Here is a 17,436-nt window from a genome sequence, read left to right as displayed (position 1 = left end):
AACACGAGTTTGTGTTTATTGAATGTCCACACAAAGTGACACGGAAAGCTTTATTCAGACATTGTAGACAGGCCAATGCAATGCCACCACCGCTGCCCCGGATGCACGAAGTCGAGCTTTCTGGTTCTTCTTTTCCTGCACGGCCGGCGCCGCCGCTGCCGCGGATGCGAGCGCCATCTGGTAGTTGTGCACGGAACTCAGCGGCACGCGTCCTCCGCTGTGACTGGTTGTCCTGTTCGGCTAGAGAAGAGCCACGCAGCACCCACAGTCACAAGAACCCGGCGAGATTCGCAAAGAAAAGCTTCGCTTTTAAAACCGTAAAAATTCGGCAAGGGAATCATGCCTCAGTGCATAGAGATTTACATCTGTGTAGAGAGTACCCGTTAAGCATTGGCACTTTGAACAGTGCACCTTTACATATATCTTACGGGTCGTTAACATTTAATTAAGCCAGTGTCATCAGTTTGAAGCATTAAGGCTACACCAGGTGTCCCTTAGTAAACGCACTCAAGTTACGACGCATGCGCGCACTGCCCGTCTCGAAAAGAAAGAAAGAAGTTTGCGACGCGTGCCCCTGAAAGGCGTTGCGATTCTGCATAACGTATATGAGCGCGGTACATTGGCCAGACGGAAAGATGCGTCAATGTGCGCCCTAGGGAGCACGAGGCTTCCTTGAGGGGGACAGCCGTCTTCGAATCATGCCTTGCATTGCAAGAATTGCGGCTGCGCTTCACTGGTTTGAAAAACCAGAGTACTATCGAGGCACGTGGAGAAATCGTGGAGAAATAGTGGAAGCCGACTTCATTGATAAGGCGGGGGACACGTGTGTTGCGCGTCCGTCTGTTTTGTGTCGGAGATAGATTCGGAGTCGGAGATAGATTACCTGGCTAAGTTTCTTTAGGGGTTGATATGATACGATGGATTGTTATGGTCACTTCAGGGTCATTGTGTCTTCACATTGTCAATTTTTCGGCTCTGGTCACGTGCATCATCGCTTATTCATATGTATCCTTTCGCTGTTGCCTGTTGATAGCGCTTGTCCGTGTATCTTTTCTGTGTGTTCTTGTCGTTTCGCGCTGTGAATGGCTTCCGTATGGAATACCAACATGCCCAACGTACCATAACTTTTGAAGATTTATAAGAATGAGAAGAAAAAATTAGAAGGGAAAATCTGTACGATAGCACAAAGGGCAGTGCCTTGCTATTTGAGCCTCGAGCCGGTTGCCTAAGGATCAAAACATGCCGGAGCAAATATTCGGCAAAGATCCAGAGACCAGTCAGCACATCCTAATGGAATGCGAAGGGATTCACCCAGTGAGCTCCGTAGGTAACGTACACCTTCCAGAAGCACTTGGGGTGAAATTGGACGGAAGCAACAACCGGTCAGCAGTCGAGACAAGCAAGATACGTTTAGAGTATTGGTGGGGAAAAAATCAGGGAAGAGATTGATACGACCTGATCTTCTTACAGTTTTACAGCGGTACAAGGTAGATTTTGAGGCGGGGGGGGGGGGGGGGGGGTAAGAGTAATAAGATGTAACAAAAATGCCCAATAAAAGATCAAGAGGTCGCTAAATGTAAAAGATGCCGCTGCTCTTGTTCTGAGGGGTATATTTGTTCACAAATGGGACCGAGGATCCCTCAAGCCGTCATTTGAACAGCTTTTCCCTCCGCCTCCTGTTACACTGTACTGTGACGAAGCAAATAAAGCAATAAATCAATATGCACAACTCGGGGTCTCTTTCTCACACTTCATCGCGAAAGCAGGTCGGGGATACTGCCCGACTGAGAGTACGTACCGCCCACGATGTGAAAACACACACAGCACACAAAACACGCACGCGCTGGCTTTCTAGAAAACCACAGGAAAGCGCAGGAGGTCCTCTTTCTAGTTTTTCTTTTTTCTTTTTTTTTTTGCTAGAGTACTCCGAACGAAGATAAAACAGCTGCCAGTTCCAGCCAGTTGTCCTTGTCTCACCTGCTTCAACTCTCCTCGTGCATCCAAACAATGCATTCCTCTCCTGCTGTGTTTTAATGAGCGCCGCTGCTGCTCCTTTTGCCAGGCTCCCCAGTCTTTAACACACACCTTTCTCCTCTTTTTTTCTTTCTTTTCTTTCTTTCCTTTTTTTTTCTGGAACGTTTAGCACAACTGGCTGCATGTCATTCAATACAATAGTGGTGTCCTGGGAAGCGCATATCCATTCACTACAGTCGCAAGTACACAGTCTGCCCCCAGGAATCCAGTAAATACGGGACACGTTTGCTTCAGCGAACCACTAGAAAGTCTGTGCAACGAACTCGTTAGCGCCGGTGGTACAGTAATTCAGTATTCAATGCAGCTGCAACACAGCGGTAACTATACACGTTTTCTCGTCGTTGGACCCATACGCGGCAGGTGCCACAGCGGCTTGCGGTCACCGCGTCATCGCTTCAGAACCTCAGAAATGAGCAATGCAAATGAGGCGAACGAAAGCAGGGAGTAGTGTACGTAAAGATCGAAGGTATGCAAAATAAATGCCAAGCTCCTCCCTATAGGTGGTCCGTCCGGCCTGTTTTGATTTAACTTCACGAGAAACATGCAGGACGATAACATACAGATGGGTCCTGTATTCAGATTAGCTGCAGCGGGCGCTTTTGCCACTCCAGCCTCAGGTGAACAGCGTTTACGTAGAATCTCTCGCTTAACACCGTCCACTACAGGAGAGTTACGCGTCGTGATAGAATCAACAAAGTTCCTCGCCGAATAAGACGCTACCTGAGGAGTGGGTGGTTTGCTCAGGCTGCAAGTCGGCGCAATATAGCTTCGACATAACTTGCACGCCAAGAAATAACACAATGAAATTATTATTTCAGCTGTGGAATCTGCGTACATTGCGGTATCTAGTAAGCATGATGTTGTATTTCAATGGGTGCCCAGCCACGTGGAATATCATGAAACAACTGGGCTGTCGAAATGGGAAAAACTTGGCCGTGAACGCGGTGAAATGTGCCTCATTCATCTCTACAGTCCTGCCAAAAGACACATCATAATGAAATTCTCTATGGAATGGTTCTTTGACAGCGTGGGTCCACGATGCAGCAATAAAATCTATTCTTCATGCAGGGGACCCTAAACTAAAGTCGATACTTTCTGTTAACATACCGAGAGAGACGGAGAAACTTTGTTTCAGTCGACTTCGGCTAGGTGTGACCTTCTCCAACCAGGAAGCGCTGAATGAGCATCACGTCCGTGTGGTCATTCAGATTACATATCACATGCCGCTGGTAACTTGTCCGCTTTTCGCCCACGCAGATACTGTGTATCAATTTAAGAACAATGGGGAGTCCTGCGTTCTCTTTAGGGAATATTCCTGGGCCGTGCACCTTCTCCAGATATTGCAAGGAACTCAATATGAGATGTGCGGGATTTCCTTTTTTTTTCTTTTTTTTTGCGCAAACTAGATTTAAAGTGCAGCTAGTGAATATACGTGTGAACTTTAATTTCTAATTTTATATTTATTGTTTTATTTCTTCTTACTTTGTGCTGAGGGTCCGTGCGTTATAACTTTAATTTGATTTGTCTGTCTTTCTTTCTCAACTTCGCGCTTAGGTATATGACATCCCATCAACCACTATTAGATCCTTTTTCATTTTTCCACGTTATTCCGAATTTATTAATTTTCGTCGCTCATAGCGCCATTTCCCATAAGTCAGTCAAGTGGAGTAGCAGGAAGCGCGTTCTTCTAACATACCGAACTGATCCCATGATAAAGCTATCTATACAGCAGGAAGTGGCTGTCGTGCGTGTTTCTCAGCTAGATAACAGCGGTGGCACGAGACTTTCGTTGTACATGCAACACACGCGTGCTAAGCATCGTTCAAAGCACGCAATAACGCAAGTTGAGATTTGAAGCTTCATACCCAATCGAAGCGTCGGATCTAGTTATTTGGACGTCGGTTAAGTATGCATTCCCTCCTTGTGAGCTTAAGTGTGAAGAAATGCAACGCCTGCATACACTATAGAAAGGTACGTACACGCACCTATAGAAAGGTACACTTAGAAAGGTACACTATAGAAAGGTACGCACACGCATCAAAACAATTATAACTGTCACTTGCACAAACAGCAGAATGAGCACAGTCACAATGCACGAAAGCTCACGAGCGAGTGGATAAAAAGTGACGCAAGTGTACCGCAACAGAGTAACCTGTGAATTACTCCTTTCAATAAAGATCTGGTTGATTCGGGGTCATGTAGCGGCTTTATTTGTCAACTGCGGAGGTTGTGGGTCCGGCCCCCACCTGCAAAAAGTAATATTTTCGTCCACTTTCTCATCCCTTTTCTTTATTATTTTCTACATTTCAATTTCCAGCATGGTTAATTTTCCCGATGCTTTCCTTGGCTTCATTGTCTGTTGGCCTGATATAATCATGATTAACAAAGTCGAGACCCTCGGTTTTCCTTCTCTCGTTAATTCATAGCGAGGGTCTCCACTCTGGCAGCCTTGATGTCTTAGGGTAGCATACGAGGGCTTTTTAGCCACGCGTCTGCTCCTTTAAGTTCCCGTTTACGTGACGCCATCGGTTAAAAAAAAAGAAAGAGAAAAAAAAAGAGATAGGCGCTGAGTGGCACTGGTTAACACTCCCAGGGCTAGATCTAGTAAACGTAAATACCCAAGTTAGTGGACGGATTGATAGCCGTCGCCGTAGCACAATTGGTAGTGCAACGCACGCGTAATGCGGAGGTTGTGGGTTCGGCTCTCACCGGCGAGAAGTTATCGTTTCGTCCATTATCATTTCTGTTTTCTTTATTATTCAAGCATAGCTAATTTCCCCGATGCTTTCCTTGGCTTTATGGTTGGTAATATATATATATATATATATATATATATAAGAGGATTTTGTTTATAGAACGCCAGTGAGGTTGGCCTGAGCTCGTGCACCCTAACCTGCGACTCTGCGCTGGGGAGTAGCCGAGGGATGGAGGTTGGTAATAATAAGAGTGGCGCGATGGTTGGCATAGGCGTGTAAAACATCGCCCGATGTGAGGGGATGTCCGCCAGTCTCACCAGGCGTCAATGCAGGACGAATGGCCAACGATCGCGGACAGCTGACGATCGCGGAGCTGTGAGAATTCGGTAAGGCGCTGAACTGGATACAGTCGACTGGGGGCTACCGCTTTCCCACTTTGACGTAGGTTCAGGGAACTAGAGAAGGATGCCGCTCAATGACGTTGTATTAAAAACAAATGTTTAAAGGAAAGTGTAGTGCGTCGACACGTAGGCCCGTATTCACAAAGGGAACTTAAGTACCTGGCATCAATAAGTGCGGGAAAATGTACAAGTGTTAGGAAAGTTTTAGGAGAGTTTTCAAGAACGACACTTAAGTATCACTTTCGAAATTAACACTTTTCGGAGCAAGTATGTCGTTTGGTGTCGAGGATGCGTAAATAATTTACGTTAACGATCGGTGCAATCGTAATTTTTAATTTTTTTTTGCAGCAGAGTAATTCCGATATAAATGTCGCAGTGCTTGCACACGCATTCTGCTGAGTGAAATACAAGAACTGTTTGGTTTTAGCGCTTTACTCAAATTTGTCTGGCCACAAGTTCACATTGGTTCTCGCAGCCACTGCGATTGTGTGTCTAGGCCGTCCCGACTTTTTTGGGTTTTGTTGCTGAAAACATGCGGTGTTTGTGCGTAGAGTGTGTATGTGTGTGTGTTGTGTTTTCAACATGCGCGGACGATGGAAAAAAAGAAAAGAAAAAAAAAAAACGCTGGCAGCAAGCGCAGCCGCCGCAGCGGGCGAAGGTTCGTGCGGTCTATCGCTTCAACGTAAACTAAGCGGCGAATGCACAGCTCATACAAAGGTCAGAGCCATGTGGAGATAACAGACGGTGCGGGCGACCGTAATAGCCACGGCCAAAATACGAGCGGAGTTGTTGGCCGAGTAGAAGCTGCGCCCAACCCCCCCTCCCTCCCGCGGTGCCTTCCCGCTTTCTTGCTTTCGCGTGGGAGATTGAGTGGCAAGTTCCCCTTACGCCCGGTTGCAAGATACGCCTTTGGTACCGGAGCACAGCGTCGCCCCGCTTCACTCCCTCCCATACACCCACGGCCTTTCCCGCGACGGTCGCGTTTGCTTTCCGCCGTGCGTTCGCTCTCCGTGATAGCGCGCGTCCCCCGCGCGCTTTCGCTCGCGCATACGGCGCGCGGCGACGATTTTATCGCCATTGGACTTTATACGGAACCTCACGGCATCGGCGACGGCAGAAATCCGGTTGAAGTATCGCAATAAAAAAGAAACAAACATCCTCAGTAATGTCGTGCACGCGTCCGGCGAAATCGGCTAAGTCGGTCGAGGCTGCCGTAGCAGTCGGCCATCTTGCTTGCAGGCGAGAGTAGCGAAAGTCGCACTTAAGGTTGCCAATGGCTGTACTTTGCTTTCCGGCACTTAAGTGTCGATTAAAATTTACCTTAAGTACAAGAGTTTTCTATGAAACGCGTTAAGCACCGACCGGCTACATAAGTCGTAAGTTAAGGGTAAGTTCCGTTTGTGAATACGGGCCGTATATCGCTACAACACGGCCGTGCATAGCTTGCGCAGTGAAACGCCTGCACATTTGCCTTATCACTCTTTTGAAATCATTGGTGGGCCCACAAAGGCCGTGCAGAAACACCCACGGAATACGGAGCTCCTAGCCAGTACTGTACTCTCGTCAAAGAAAGCCGCCTTGCATATATGCAGGTCATGAACTCTCCCGACGAGTGCGGAATCGCGAGAAACCGTAGAAGAGTTCAACGGCGCGCAATTCAAAGAACTCACCGCAAAGCCGATATTCTGGGAAACGCGGGGACAGAGAAGAAAAAAAAAAACAGAAAGAAAGGAAGAAACTAGCTAAAAAGAAAGATCTTAAAAGAGCAGAAGGTCAGCAGCCTATCAACATACAGCGTTAGCGCCATGACGCAACGTTCTCGAGGGAGACGCAACTTTCTAGGTCTAAGATTCTCATTTCGCAAAAACCCCAGCGAACACCGGAGACGCAGTGATCAGGCACGCGCTCCGCATGAGCAGGCCAGGTGGTGACACGTGGAAAGGAAAGAGAGAGAGAGCGCGCGAAAAAAGGTTACTAAAGGCAAGGGGGCATCGCCAATCGATAGCCTGCGCCCGTTTTCTTCATGCGAGTATGACGTCATGACTGCCTGCCTTGACTTGCTCTGTCGACACTTTTACCTCTCGTAGCAATATTTTACGGCGAACCTGTTACCAGTCTCCGATGGTCGTGTCCGCGTGTAGAAATAAAACTGTGAGCCCTTCCGCTGGGGTGGAGATGTAGTAGGTCGAGAGGATAGACAATTGGTGAAGTACAATCAAGTTTTTTTTTTCAAATTTTGTTCTTTCTGTTTTTTTTTCGCAATGCAATAACGTTTATTTGAGCTCATAATCTCGGTTTCGTATCCCTTGGTCTTCGCGTGCGGCCCCAGTGTTTATCACTGGGTTTATCGCGACGGTTCATTAAAGTCTTTCTCAATTATTGGTTACGTCTCTGAGTTTCTTAATGAGGTTACACACACGTTCGGCTGCGACGGAATGAACGACGTCACTGAGGGTATGTCCGCAGTCCGCCGTTGTCGCATTGGCGCTTGGGATTCTTTAAAAATAAATTGCTTTAGAATTGAGTATGTCCGTCACCTAAGAGAATGAATGGCTCATAAACCCCGTGAACGCGCCCTCCCTATTACGAAGACAGAAGAGAAGTGAAATTCTACGCTGGAATGATGAGCGGCAACGGAGCCAGCTGTGGAAGAAGACGACGGCGCTCGAGCCATTGCTGATGATGATAGTTTTCGACGTACAGGCGACAGACGGACGAATCGGCTAGCCACATATACAGCTTCGCTGTGAAAGTGGTCAAGTCGTCTCATTATAAAAGTGACTTTCCTGCTATTGCAGGATAGTATTTTAGTAACGCAGGCTAATTAAATATACAGTTATCTTCAGTGTACCTCATAATAGAGAAAGCAAAATCGCTGTCCATCCGCCCCTTTCTTCGGCCTATAGACACCAGAACACTGGCGAAAAGGACTCCTTTCTCATCAGACACTTTTATTTCGTGGCGCGAACTATGCAGCCTGCATTAAACGAATTGCCTATACGCAGGTAAAGTTAGGGCGCCTCATTAATGCGGAGCTCGCTGCTTATTAGGCAGCTGCCGTGCCTGTACCATGTCATGCGTACAACCATTAACCCTCACCACTTTGACGATGAATCGGGGGTTAGCACGCTCGGTTTCGTGAAGTATAACCCAATACCGCTGGGCAGCGCGGTTCGAATCGAGTTCCATGTTCGGCATCGGCGGCCGCGTTCCCAATGGGTGCGGAATGCAAAAACGATGGTGTACCATGCGCGATCGGTTGCGCATTAATCGTGTAACGCCTAAACGCCTGTTCCACACACAGGAAAATTAGAGCAATTCGTTCACCTTTATTTCTGACCACAGAGAGTAGTACGTATGTACAAAACAGCACAATTTTATTTGAGCCGGAAGCTAATTAGCATATTAATAATTTAGTAATTGGTCTGCTGACCCATCCAAAACTGAAAACTCGCTCTGCATCAAAAACGCTAGTATATGCGTTATGTTTCATGAGATTAAATCAGAAATTCTAGGTTTCGAATTCGGCTTTGCATATATGATACGTTGAACATTGCATGTTTAAATTAAAAAAAGAAGAAGCAAAAAACAAGAGAAAAGAAAACAAAAAATACAAACAGGTCAGGGTGTTCGACATTTTAATTTGGAGGTCTCTCTATAGGACATTTTCGTAGACCTTGTGTTGTTTTTAAACGGGGAGCCCCATAATTTAAGCTTCAACTGCAGGTGTACATTATGATGACACCATCTTATGCAAAATGGTTGGTAATCCCGCGCTAGGACATTTGCATGCCTTCTTTTACGCTGTCGTACACAGCAGTTCAGCACCGTCACTATGCGTCAAACGTGGCCATCGGGAAGAGTACGATAGGGCTTCAGACGTGTAACACGTAAGCGACGTCAACTGATGTCAGGGTAGATGCCGTGGGTAGAACTTAGGGGGCATACTCAAAGGGTGACACCGGTTAATTCACGTTACCACGGTACCATACCTCACTGTTACCAAGTCAAATGAAACGACGTAGAAAATACAGCACGTAACAATCGATTGCTTCATATTGTGAATTATACTGGCACTTGCACGAACTCTTCAGCTTATGTTCTAGCACGTCAAAAAAGTAAAAAAAAAATAAGAGAGAACGCCCAAAATGACGGCGAAGTAATGACCTATCGAATATTATTTCTTGAGAACCTCTAGGTTGTAGAACACTTTCATAAGTCAAAGGAAGATTCACTTGAAGCGAAAAAGATATCGAGAGGTTCGCATGTGTTGAAGGAGACACCGGTTTCTACATTTACTAGTGCAAGCGAAGTGCCTTAAGTGCGCTGTAAAAAACGACGGACAAGGAGGTCCGGTGCACGAGGGAAAAAGACAGAGAACTTCGTATGCCCAGAATCTTGGAGTGTGGCTTCGAGCAGAACCTGAAGAACAGATGAAACACATCGCTCAACGAAATCTGAAGGGAAAACCATGCCGCAATTCAGCTGCTCCCATTGGATACTGCGGTCAGTGTCGGCCGGGTCACTTTGCGAAGCATGCCTTACTGCTTCAATATAGGGATACAAAAGAGCCGCGCAAGCTTGCGCAGTGACCGGTCCTTAATGCGTAACCATACTGCTGCTTCGCTGTTAGCTAGGCTAGGGGAACAGATGATGACCCGGTCTTGATGATGACATGACATCGTAGAGAAAAAAGTCAATATTTCCTTCAAATAACCGTTTTTAACTAGTATGGGGACGCCGGCCGCATGGCAGCACCGGTGTGCCGCCATCATCATCAGCGGAGCTGGGTTCATGCGCCCCGGTTCACGCGCAGCGAGCCTGGGGGCTGTGCGGCGATAAGGAAGCTGGGGCTCAGTCGGCCAGGGCTTTGGACAGAAAACGCTGTCCTTTGCACGTCTCCCGCGCTCTGCGTCGTCTCTGAGAGCCTCAGCTGGCCACTGGCTCTGAAGCCACGACCCTGAGCCCACATTTGGCGCCCAACGTGGGGCACGAACGCGGGTTTAAACAGTATTTATTTAGTGTTTACCCCTGTTAAACAGGCCCGAATACATTACAGAAAGGAGTGGTACACATGAACAACAAAGACAAACGTGCGCAGCAATAAAGCACGCTACATCAAAGCAATCTGCACAAACACCAACACAGGCTAAGATGACACTATTCTTCTGCTTAAGGCCAGAAGCGAGTGTCGGAATTAAACTCGGATAACTTAAACGTGACGTCGCACGCAGTCGCGTATATCAGTCCAGTGGAAGGAACACGGCCGAGTTAATGCGGCTGTATGCGTCTCAAAGCGAAGAATAAACCGAACTGATACGAACAACGTTTGCTTTTCGCCATGGCGTGCACTGCAATCGGCGTAACGACGCTTCAGAATATGAACGAGACGGCGAAAGGGCGATTGCGCCGTCGCTATTAATGGTGCGGCAACTCCGCGCAATGCGGAAAACTGGAGCCGTTAGGGTTTCTTAGCTAGCAGTTACGCATCATTGCATGGCATGGCGCGAGCTTAAACATACACCTTAGTGATGGGATGCATCGTGTACACGGATATTTCTACTAATCTACAAATAGAAAAGAAAACCCGCCTTCAGGAAAGTGCACGCTATGTTCCGATTAAGTTAAGCGCTCGTCACCCACTTCTCTTCCATTCACTTGTTCTGCGCCTAACTTGTTCAAGAGGGGACGTGTCGAAGCGGCTTATCAATCAGGGAAGAGAGAGTGCGAGAAAATAATGGGGGAAAAAAAGCCGTACAGAGAGGAGCTCGTAAAGTTCATATCCACGCATATAGAATTCCATGCATTACGGCCCTTACTATAATTTAGTGCCCCCCATTTTCAAGCGCCCCTAAGAACTACGCGAATGCATGGCATTAATACGTATCATTATGGCAGAACCAAATGCGGCGGCTCTATACAACGCAACAAACAGAAAAAAAGAAGAAACGAAACATTTATTTTTCCCCATTGTACACTATGGGTTGTTGCGGGTCCTCAAACAGTTACATTTACGTTTTCTCTGCGCCTAATCGCAATACAAATTAAAACTCGTGGATAAATTGTACATATTGCTTCAGAAAAGAAAGGAAAACGTAAACTAACAACATGCTTTACGTTCTCGGAGAAGATAATTCCGCTTTGGCGTGAGGCTTAAGTGTGTAATGAAAGCTCTTGGTGGTGAGTCTGAAGGGCAAATCATTCCCGCAGTGCCCTAACATTGCATCGGAAGGCATTGCAAAACCTTTTCATAATCAGGTGGAGAATTTCTACGTGGAGAGTTTTTCTTGCTGTTTCGCTCGAATAAATTTTACGAAAACAGTACGGCTAACTGCTTTGCGTCACGCATTAAGTTTGACCGACTAACGGAAAGCAAGCACACACGGACGCCTTGCGAGCTGGCTGGTTTCATGTTCGATTAGAATAAGCGATGCGCGCCCATGGTTATTTGCTAAAATTCTAGTATGACCATTCTAGTTTTGCCAAAAGACAAAATGGTCATGTTCTGCATTAGTGGCTTATTTCTGAACAACCTCCTCACGGAAAAAAAAAGAGAGAGAGAGAGTAAACTTTTATGTTGAGCAAGCGCAGTTTGCGCCCTAGGTGGGTGGCCTCCTTATTTCGGGTAGCCGCGGGCCATGACCATCTCCCGTGCCCATTTGATCAGGCTGCGCTGTTTCTTCCGGTCCGGGTCTGTTAGCTTGGCCTCCCATCTGCTCCTCAGTTAGTGTCTGGATGTCAGCGGTGCCATGTTTTCGTACACATCCCCATACCATACGACATAGGGTGTCTGGGTGTTGGTTTGCAATTTCCTGAGGATTACTGCTCCTTCTCTAGTTAGTCTGGGGTGAGGTGGCGGGTAAGCTCTTCTGTCTAGCCTGTAGTGTTGCGGACTATCGCTGGACCTTTTTGGGCACTTCATCCGTCCTCCTTGGCGCGTCCTGTGAGAAAGCCCGGTGAACGTGAGCTCGGGCAAGGGCGTCGGCTGCCTCATTCCCCAACAGGGACTCGTGGCCCGGAGTCCGAAAGACGTGTACACCTGGTAGGTGCTTCTTTGCCGTGGTTGTGAGGATTTGTAGGGCTTGCCTGGAGATTCTCCCCTTTTGAAAGTTTCGGCAAGCCGCTTGAGAATCAGTTAGTATTATTGCTCCCTCCACGCAGGTTGAGATGGCCAGGGCCATTGCTGGTTCTTCTACCGCATCTATTTCTCTTGTTAAGATGCTGTCTCTTTACACTTGCTGTCGACGACGCTGAAAGCATGTGCTGGAGTTCCCGAATATTTCGCGGCATCTTTGTATCGTGTGTGCTGATTTCGGTCGTAGGTATTTCGCAGAGTCTCTATTCTGGATTTTCTTCTTCCTTCATGTTGGTTTGGAAGCATATTTCTTGGAATGGGGGCTGCAGAGATGTACTGTCGAACAGTCTCTGGGATTATCCTTTTCTCGTCGCGCAGTTGCGTAGCTTCAGCGTATCCTAATCTTCTGAGTGTTGCCCTACCTGTTTAAGTTTGAGACGTTCGAGCTTGTGAACTTGTGTGCTTCGACTAGCTCCTTCCAGGTGTTGTGGAGACCTAAGCGGAGTAGTTGTGTGGAGGCGCGTTCGGAGAACCGTATGGTAATCTTGATGGCCTTCCGGATGAGAGCGTTCAGTTTTTCGATTTCCACATTCTTGAGGTGTAAGCAAGGGGCGTCGTAGGTGATTCTGCTGATGATAAGGGCTTGTGTTATTCTGACTGCGCCTTGTTCTTTCAAACAGTGTCTTCTGTTTGCTACCCGTCCTACCAAATGTGCTATTTGCGTGACGGTTTTTTGCAGTTTGGGTAGGGTGGCGGCGCCCGATCCGTCTTTGTGCACAAGTAGGATGAGGCATCTGAGCGACTCTACTTTAGGGATTTGCACTTCATTCAGGCAGAGTTATGGTTCTGGGATTTCACCTTTTGGCGGTTTTCCCCTGGTTCTCGATTTAGGTACGAGAAGCTCCAATTTTTCTGGCACGCGCGCGAGCCGGCAAGCCTTGAGGTAGCTTTCTGTGCAGTCGACTGATTCTTGAAGTGTATCCTGTTGCGCTCCTTGGGATCCGCCTGTTGTCCAGACGGTGAAGTCATCGGCATAGTGGGCGTGTCTAATCTTCTCTACTCCTTTCAATATATTTGGTAGTTTCAGCATGGCTATGTTAAAAATGAGAGGCGAGATGACAGAGCTTTGCAGATTTCCTTTGTTCGCCATATCAAACTTGTCAACTGTCTCTGTTCTGCTGGTGAGGAAGTTTTGTATGTAGTGGTGTGTTCTTTCGCCACAGTGCGTGTCCTGAAGATTCTTCAACACTGCCTCATGAGAGACATTGTCAAAGGCTCGATCATTTCCCGTTCATGGCCAGGATTGCGTTCTGGCTGTGTGGGCCTATAGATTATCGATGATATCCTCCCTCTCTTGTAGCAAGATGTCTTGAGTCGATAAGTGAGGGCGGAATCCATACATGGTGTCGGGCATGTACCCTTGGAGTTAGTCTGTTGAGGACCATATGCCCGTACAGCTTGTCTGCGCATGATGTTATAGATATGGGTCGCATGCTTGCTATTCTCAGTTGCTTGTTCGGCTTCGGGATCTTGATGACCTCCGCGTGTTTCGAGATAACAGTTAAATAAAAATCTGGACACGCAGCGATCAACAGCACATTCGTGTCCTCGTATATCAATACAGGACGCTTAGATAGACGTAGTATTACAGAATAAGTAGAACTGGAGCTTTTATTTGAGCCATTAAAATAAATAACCACACGTCGCCACAGGTGGATGCGGTAGAAATCATTGCGAACTCGAAACGTCACTCTCTCTTTCTATTTCTCTAGGAAAGCGCCAAGAGCATAATTGGGCTAGAATGTTTTCCCTTATATGTAATTTGTACAGCGCTATTCGCCTACATGCTTATTTGCAATTATACGCTTTCTTTGATTTCGATGCACCCACATCTGCGATACCACTGCTAAGAGGCTGTAATAAATTTAAATAAATAAATAAATAAATAAATAAATAAATAAATAAATAAATAAATAAATAAATAAATAAATAAATAAATACCTCGTGAGATTGCCAACGCTAAAGTTCCCGCAGATCTAGGCAAGTATCCCCGAGGTTGGCAGCACCCGCTATAACAAAACTGCGAACTAACCGCCGTCGCTGCTCACAAGTTAACCCCATGATTCAGAACGACCCCAGCGGCAATCGGCGCCTGCTTCTCGCAGCTGCCTTCCCACGCATGTATTATCGCCCGCTGCTGCACGTCTGCTTCCCACAGGGTTACCAGCCTCGTTATCTCGGCGCTCGCGAGCACGGATGCCGGCGCAGCTGAAGAGAACGGCAAGCCAAGCTACAATGCAACGGCAGCAACATGGAGGGGGGGGGGGGGGGGGGGCGTTCACACTCACGGCAGCGAGGCAACGTCGCAGCAGTCCTCGTCGTCGTCCCCGTAGAGAAGCTCCCGGGGAGTCCGGGCCGAGGCCCGAGTGTCAACGCAGGCCCTGCGTGCGAGACGAGATATACACACGATTAGCACCGAGAAGCTCGTAACTATATAGCAATCGGTATGCACAGTGACATCACAACGACGGTATGACAACGAATGCAAGATGACGACGCAAAGATGATGGTATGGCAAGTGTGGCCTAATTACGATTTAATGAGGACAGCGTGAGTATGATGTAATGATCAAGAACAAATGACGTCGATGGAAGAATGAATGTGGAATGATGGTGAGGATAGGACAATCGCATTAAGTTTCTGAAATGATGACGTTGGTATACGATGGGACTCCCATGTCCAACCACAAGTATGTAGAGTACAGGGATACGTGTGGGACGCTCAGTGGCGCAAAACAGAGTTTCACGTGAAGTTCGTCGAAAAAGGTATTACTTATGGAACATATTCTACTGGTAGTTTGACAGCGCTCAGACAGCTCGAAAAAAAAAAAAAAAACGTGGGCAGGTTGCACTAGTGGTGCAAGGCTGGAGTAAACAGCGGAGCTGGTGATCGACCTAGCAATTCTTTCAGGTTTTACTGGGCTTGGCTGAGCTTTGCTAGGAAATGCGAAGTGTCGCTAGGCACGACATTCTGAACCAGCTCGCCGCCGACACGCAGATTCTTGCTTGGCCGCGCGACGCGCTTCAAGATGAGCGACTTCTTCTTAGGGTGTCCTGATCTTTGGTCGTCCCATGTCAAGGCTACATCTAATCGCCACAGAGTGAACGAGAGTTCGGCCGCCGTCGCGGCGGCTCCGAGCTTTATCTGCCCGGTGACCTCACGGCCAAGCTGCGCCTGCAGACTTGCCAGGGCGTGGCGGCACGAAATGCGTATTTATAGAAAAACGCCGCGCGCGTTCGGTGCGAACGCGGGCAAAACGCCGACGGCGTCGACAACAGTTCTGCGCGTTGCTGGTGCTGCTGCATGTCCAAGTTTATGCAGCTGATAAAACTACTATCCTTACTCCGTTTACAAGGAGTAAGTAAACTACAATCCTTACTCCGTATACACGTTACAGCTCTCTACTAATTTGCTATCGCAATTGATGCTTCGCCTTTCGGGTAAAACTGCGACAAATTTTTTTTGGAGCGGTCGTAGCCGTCAATCACACTAAATGAAGCTTGTGATTTTCAACTGGAACTTAGGTCAAATCTCCGATAATAGCAGCCTCTTTTCGAGCACTCGAAGCTTTCTATCTGTTTTTTTTTTTTCACTTCCCGAGCAGCCGTGTATGTCGAACACGCAAGTTATTGAAGGCCACGACAGTGGTGGTTAACATTGAGGCCACCGACCGACAATGACGCCGAGTTGTTGATGTGCAATCGCAGTTTCTTGCACGTAACAGCTGGTAAGGGAGACGTAACAAACGGGAAGTTAATACGCGTAACCCTCTGGTAAATGGTACAGGCGTTTCAGAGCGTAAGAGCCCGGACACCGCAACAATCAGGAACCTATCAACGTGGTCCTAAAGTATTTATAAATTAGGGAGGGTGGGTACCTTCGTGCTGCCTCTCGCTTCAAGGCAAACTAAGCGGCGAAAACACAGCGCACACGAAGTTATCAGCACTCGGCGCACTCTGTCCCCATCGCAGATCGCTTTCAAGATAGGGCCGCGCGCGGCCGCGCCATAATCAGCAGCCGCCAGAGTAGAACGCCCCCCTCCCCTGCCCCCGGTGGCTTTCGCGCGACGGAAGACGTCGCGCTTCCTCCCCGCTTTCCTCCCTCGCGCGCGCGAGATTGAGCCACCGTCGTCGGCTCACCCTCGCACGCTTTCACTCGCACATACAGCATACGGCACGCGGCGACGATGCTATCGCCCTTGGACTTTATACGGAACATCACGGGCGACGGCAGAAATGCTTCTTGAGTACCCATACAATTGCTATCGCGATAATAACTTGGCGGAGGTGGGAGCCGAACCCACAACCTACGCATTACGCGGGCGGTGTTTTAGGAATTGAGACATCGCGGCAACATCCTCCCGTCCCCTTTCTTGGGTATTTGTGTGTGTACACTGGATTTAGCTCCGGCAGTTTTAGCCAATGCCACTCATGATCATGACGACGGATGTTAACCGCGGGCGTCACGTAGTGCGTGAACTTGGGAGCGGACAACTTGCTTCGGAGACCGCCGACGCTTATGCCGACTAAGAAAAAAAAGTACAGCTCGCGGCGCCGAAAGGACGCCGATATCTATTTCCACGAGTGTACAACAGATTTTCGTGGCGCTGGAGACGCCTGCAATTTTCCTTCTTTGTTTCTTTTTTTTTCTTTTTTATGTGAGTGGCGTGCTAAAGCTGCATGCAGCTGATACACGGAGCTGATTTCAGTACAGATGTTTTGCCATTGCCCAATCTCGAACGCCGCTCTGCAAACCCAGCTTCTCTTTAAACGCGTACACGCTTTTAAAGTGCGGTGGCGCTTCTACAGTCGTCGAAAATATCAGCGCGTAACGGTATTTCGCTTCGCGTCCCTACAGGGCCGCATGCATGCATAGCGGGAGAGTGCGATAGTAGGAGCCAACGAAAAACGCTTCTCATTCGAATTCGAGATTCCCCCCCCCCCCCCCCCCACAGTCAAAAACAAACAAACAACAATAGCAACAAAATAAAGTCGCCTTCTACAGAAAAAAAAGAACAAAAAATACCGAAACGCAGCAGCACCCGTTATTTCAGGGAATAGAGACCGCGGAATGTTTATTTATCCTAAATGGCACTTTGATAAGCCGTTGGGACATGCATTGAAAACGAAGCTTAAAAAGGTCACCAGGGCATAGAAAAAAAAAATTGTCA

General features: G+C 47.8%; 1 protein-coding gene across 3 annotated transcripts in view; it reads right to left on the bottom strand.

Annotated features, from left to right (window-relative positions):
* Window positions 1-17,436, bottom strand: part of LOC119450634 (nuclear receptor coactivator 1-like) — a 550,996-nt gene that overhangs the window by 193,568 nt on the left and 339,992 nt on the right. For all 3 annotated transcript variants that reach the window (XM_049666097.1, XM_049666098.1, XM_049666096.1), the window contains exon 3: window positions 14,555-14,647. In XM_049666097.1, the coding sequence (XP_049522054.1) occupies window positions 14,555-14,647 (93 nt within the window). The remainder of the gene's footprint in view (window positions 1-14,554; window positions 14,648-17,436) is intronic.

The sequence above is a fragment of the Dermacentor silvarum genome, chromosome 4 (assembly GCF_013339745.2).
Source record: "Dermacentor silvarum isolate Dsil-2018 chromosome 4, BIME_Dsil_1.4, whole genome shotgun sequence".
Classification (NCBI taxonomy): Eukaryota; Metazoa; Arthropoda; class Arachnida; order Ixodida; family Ixodidae; genus Dermacentor; species Dermacentor silvarum.
Note: the sequence above shows the minus strand (reverse complement) of the source record. Positions and strands in the feature narration are given on the sequence as shown.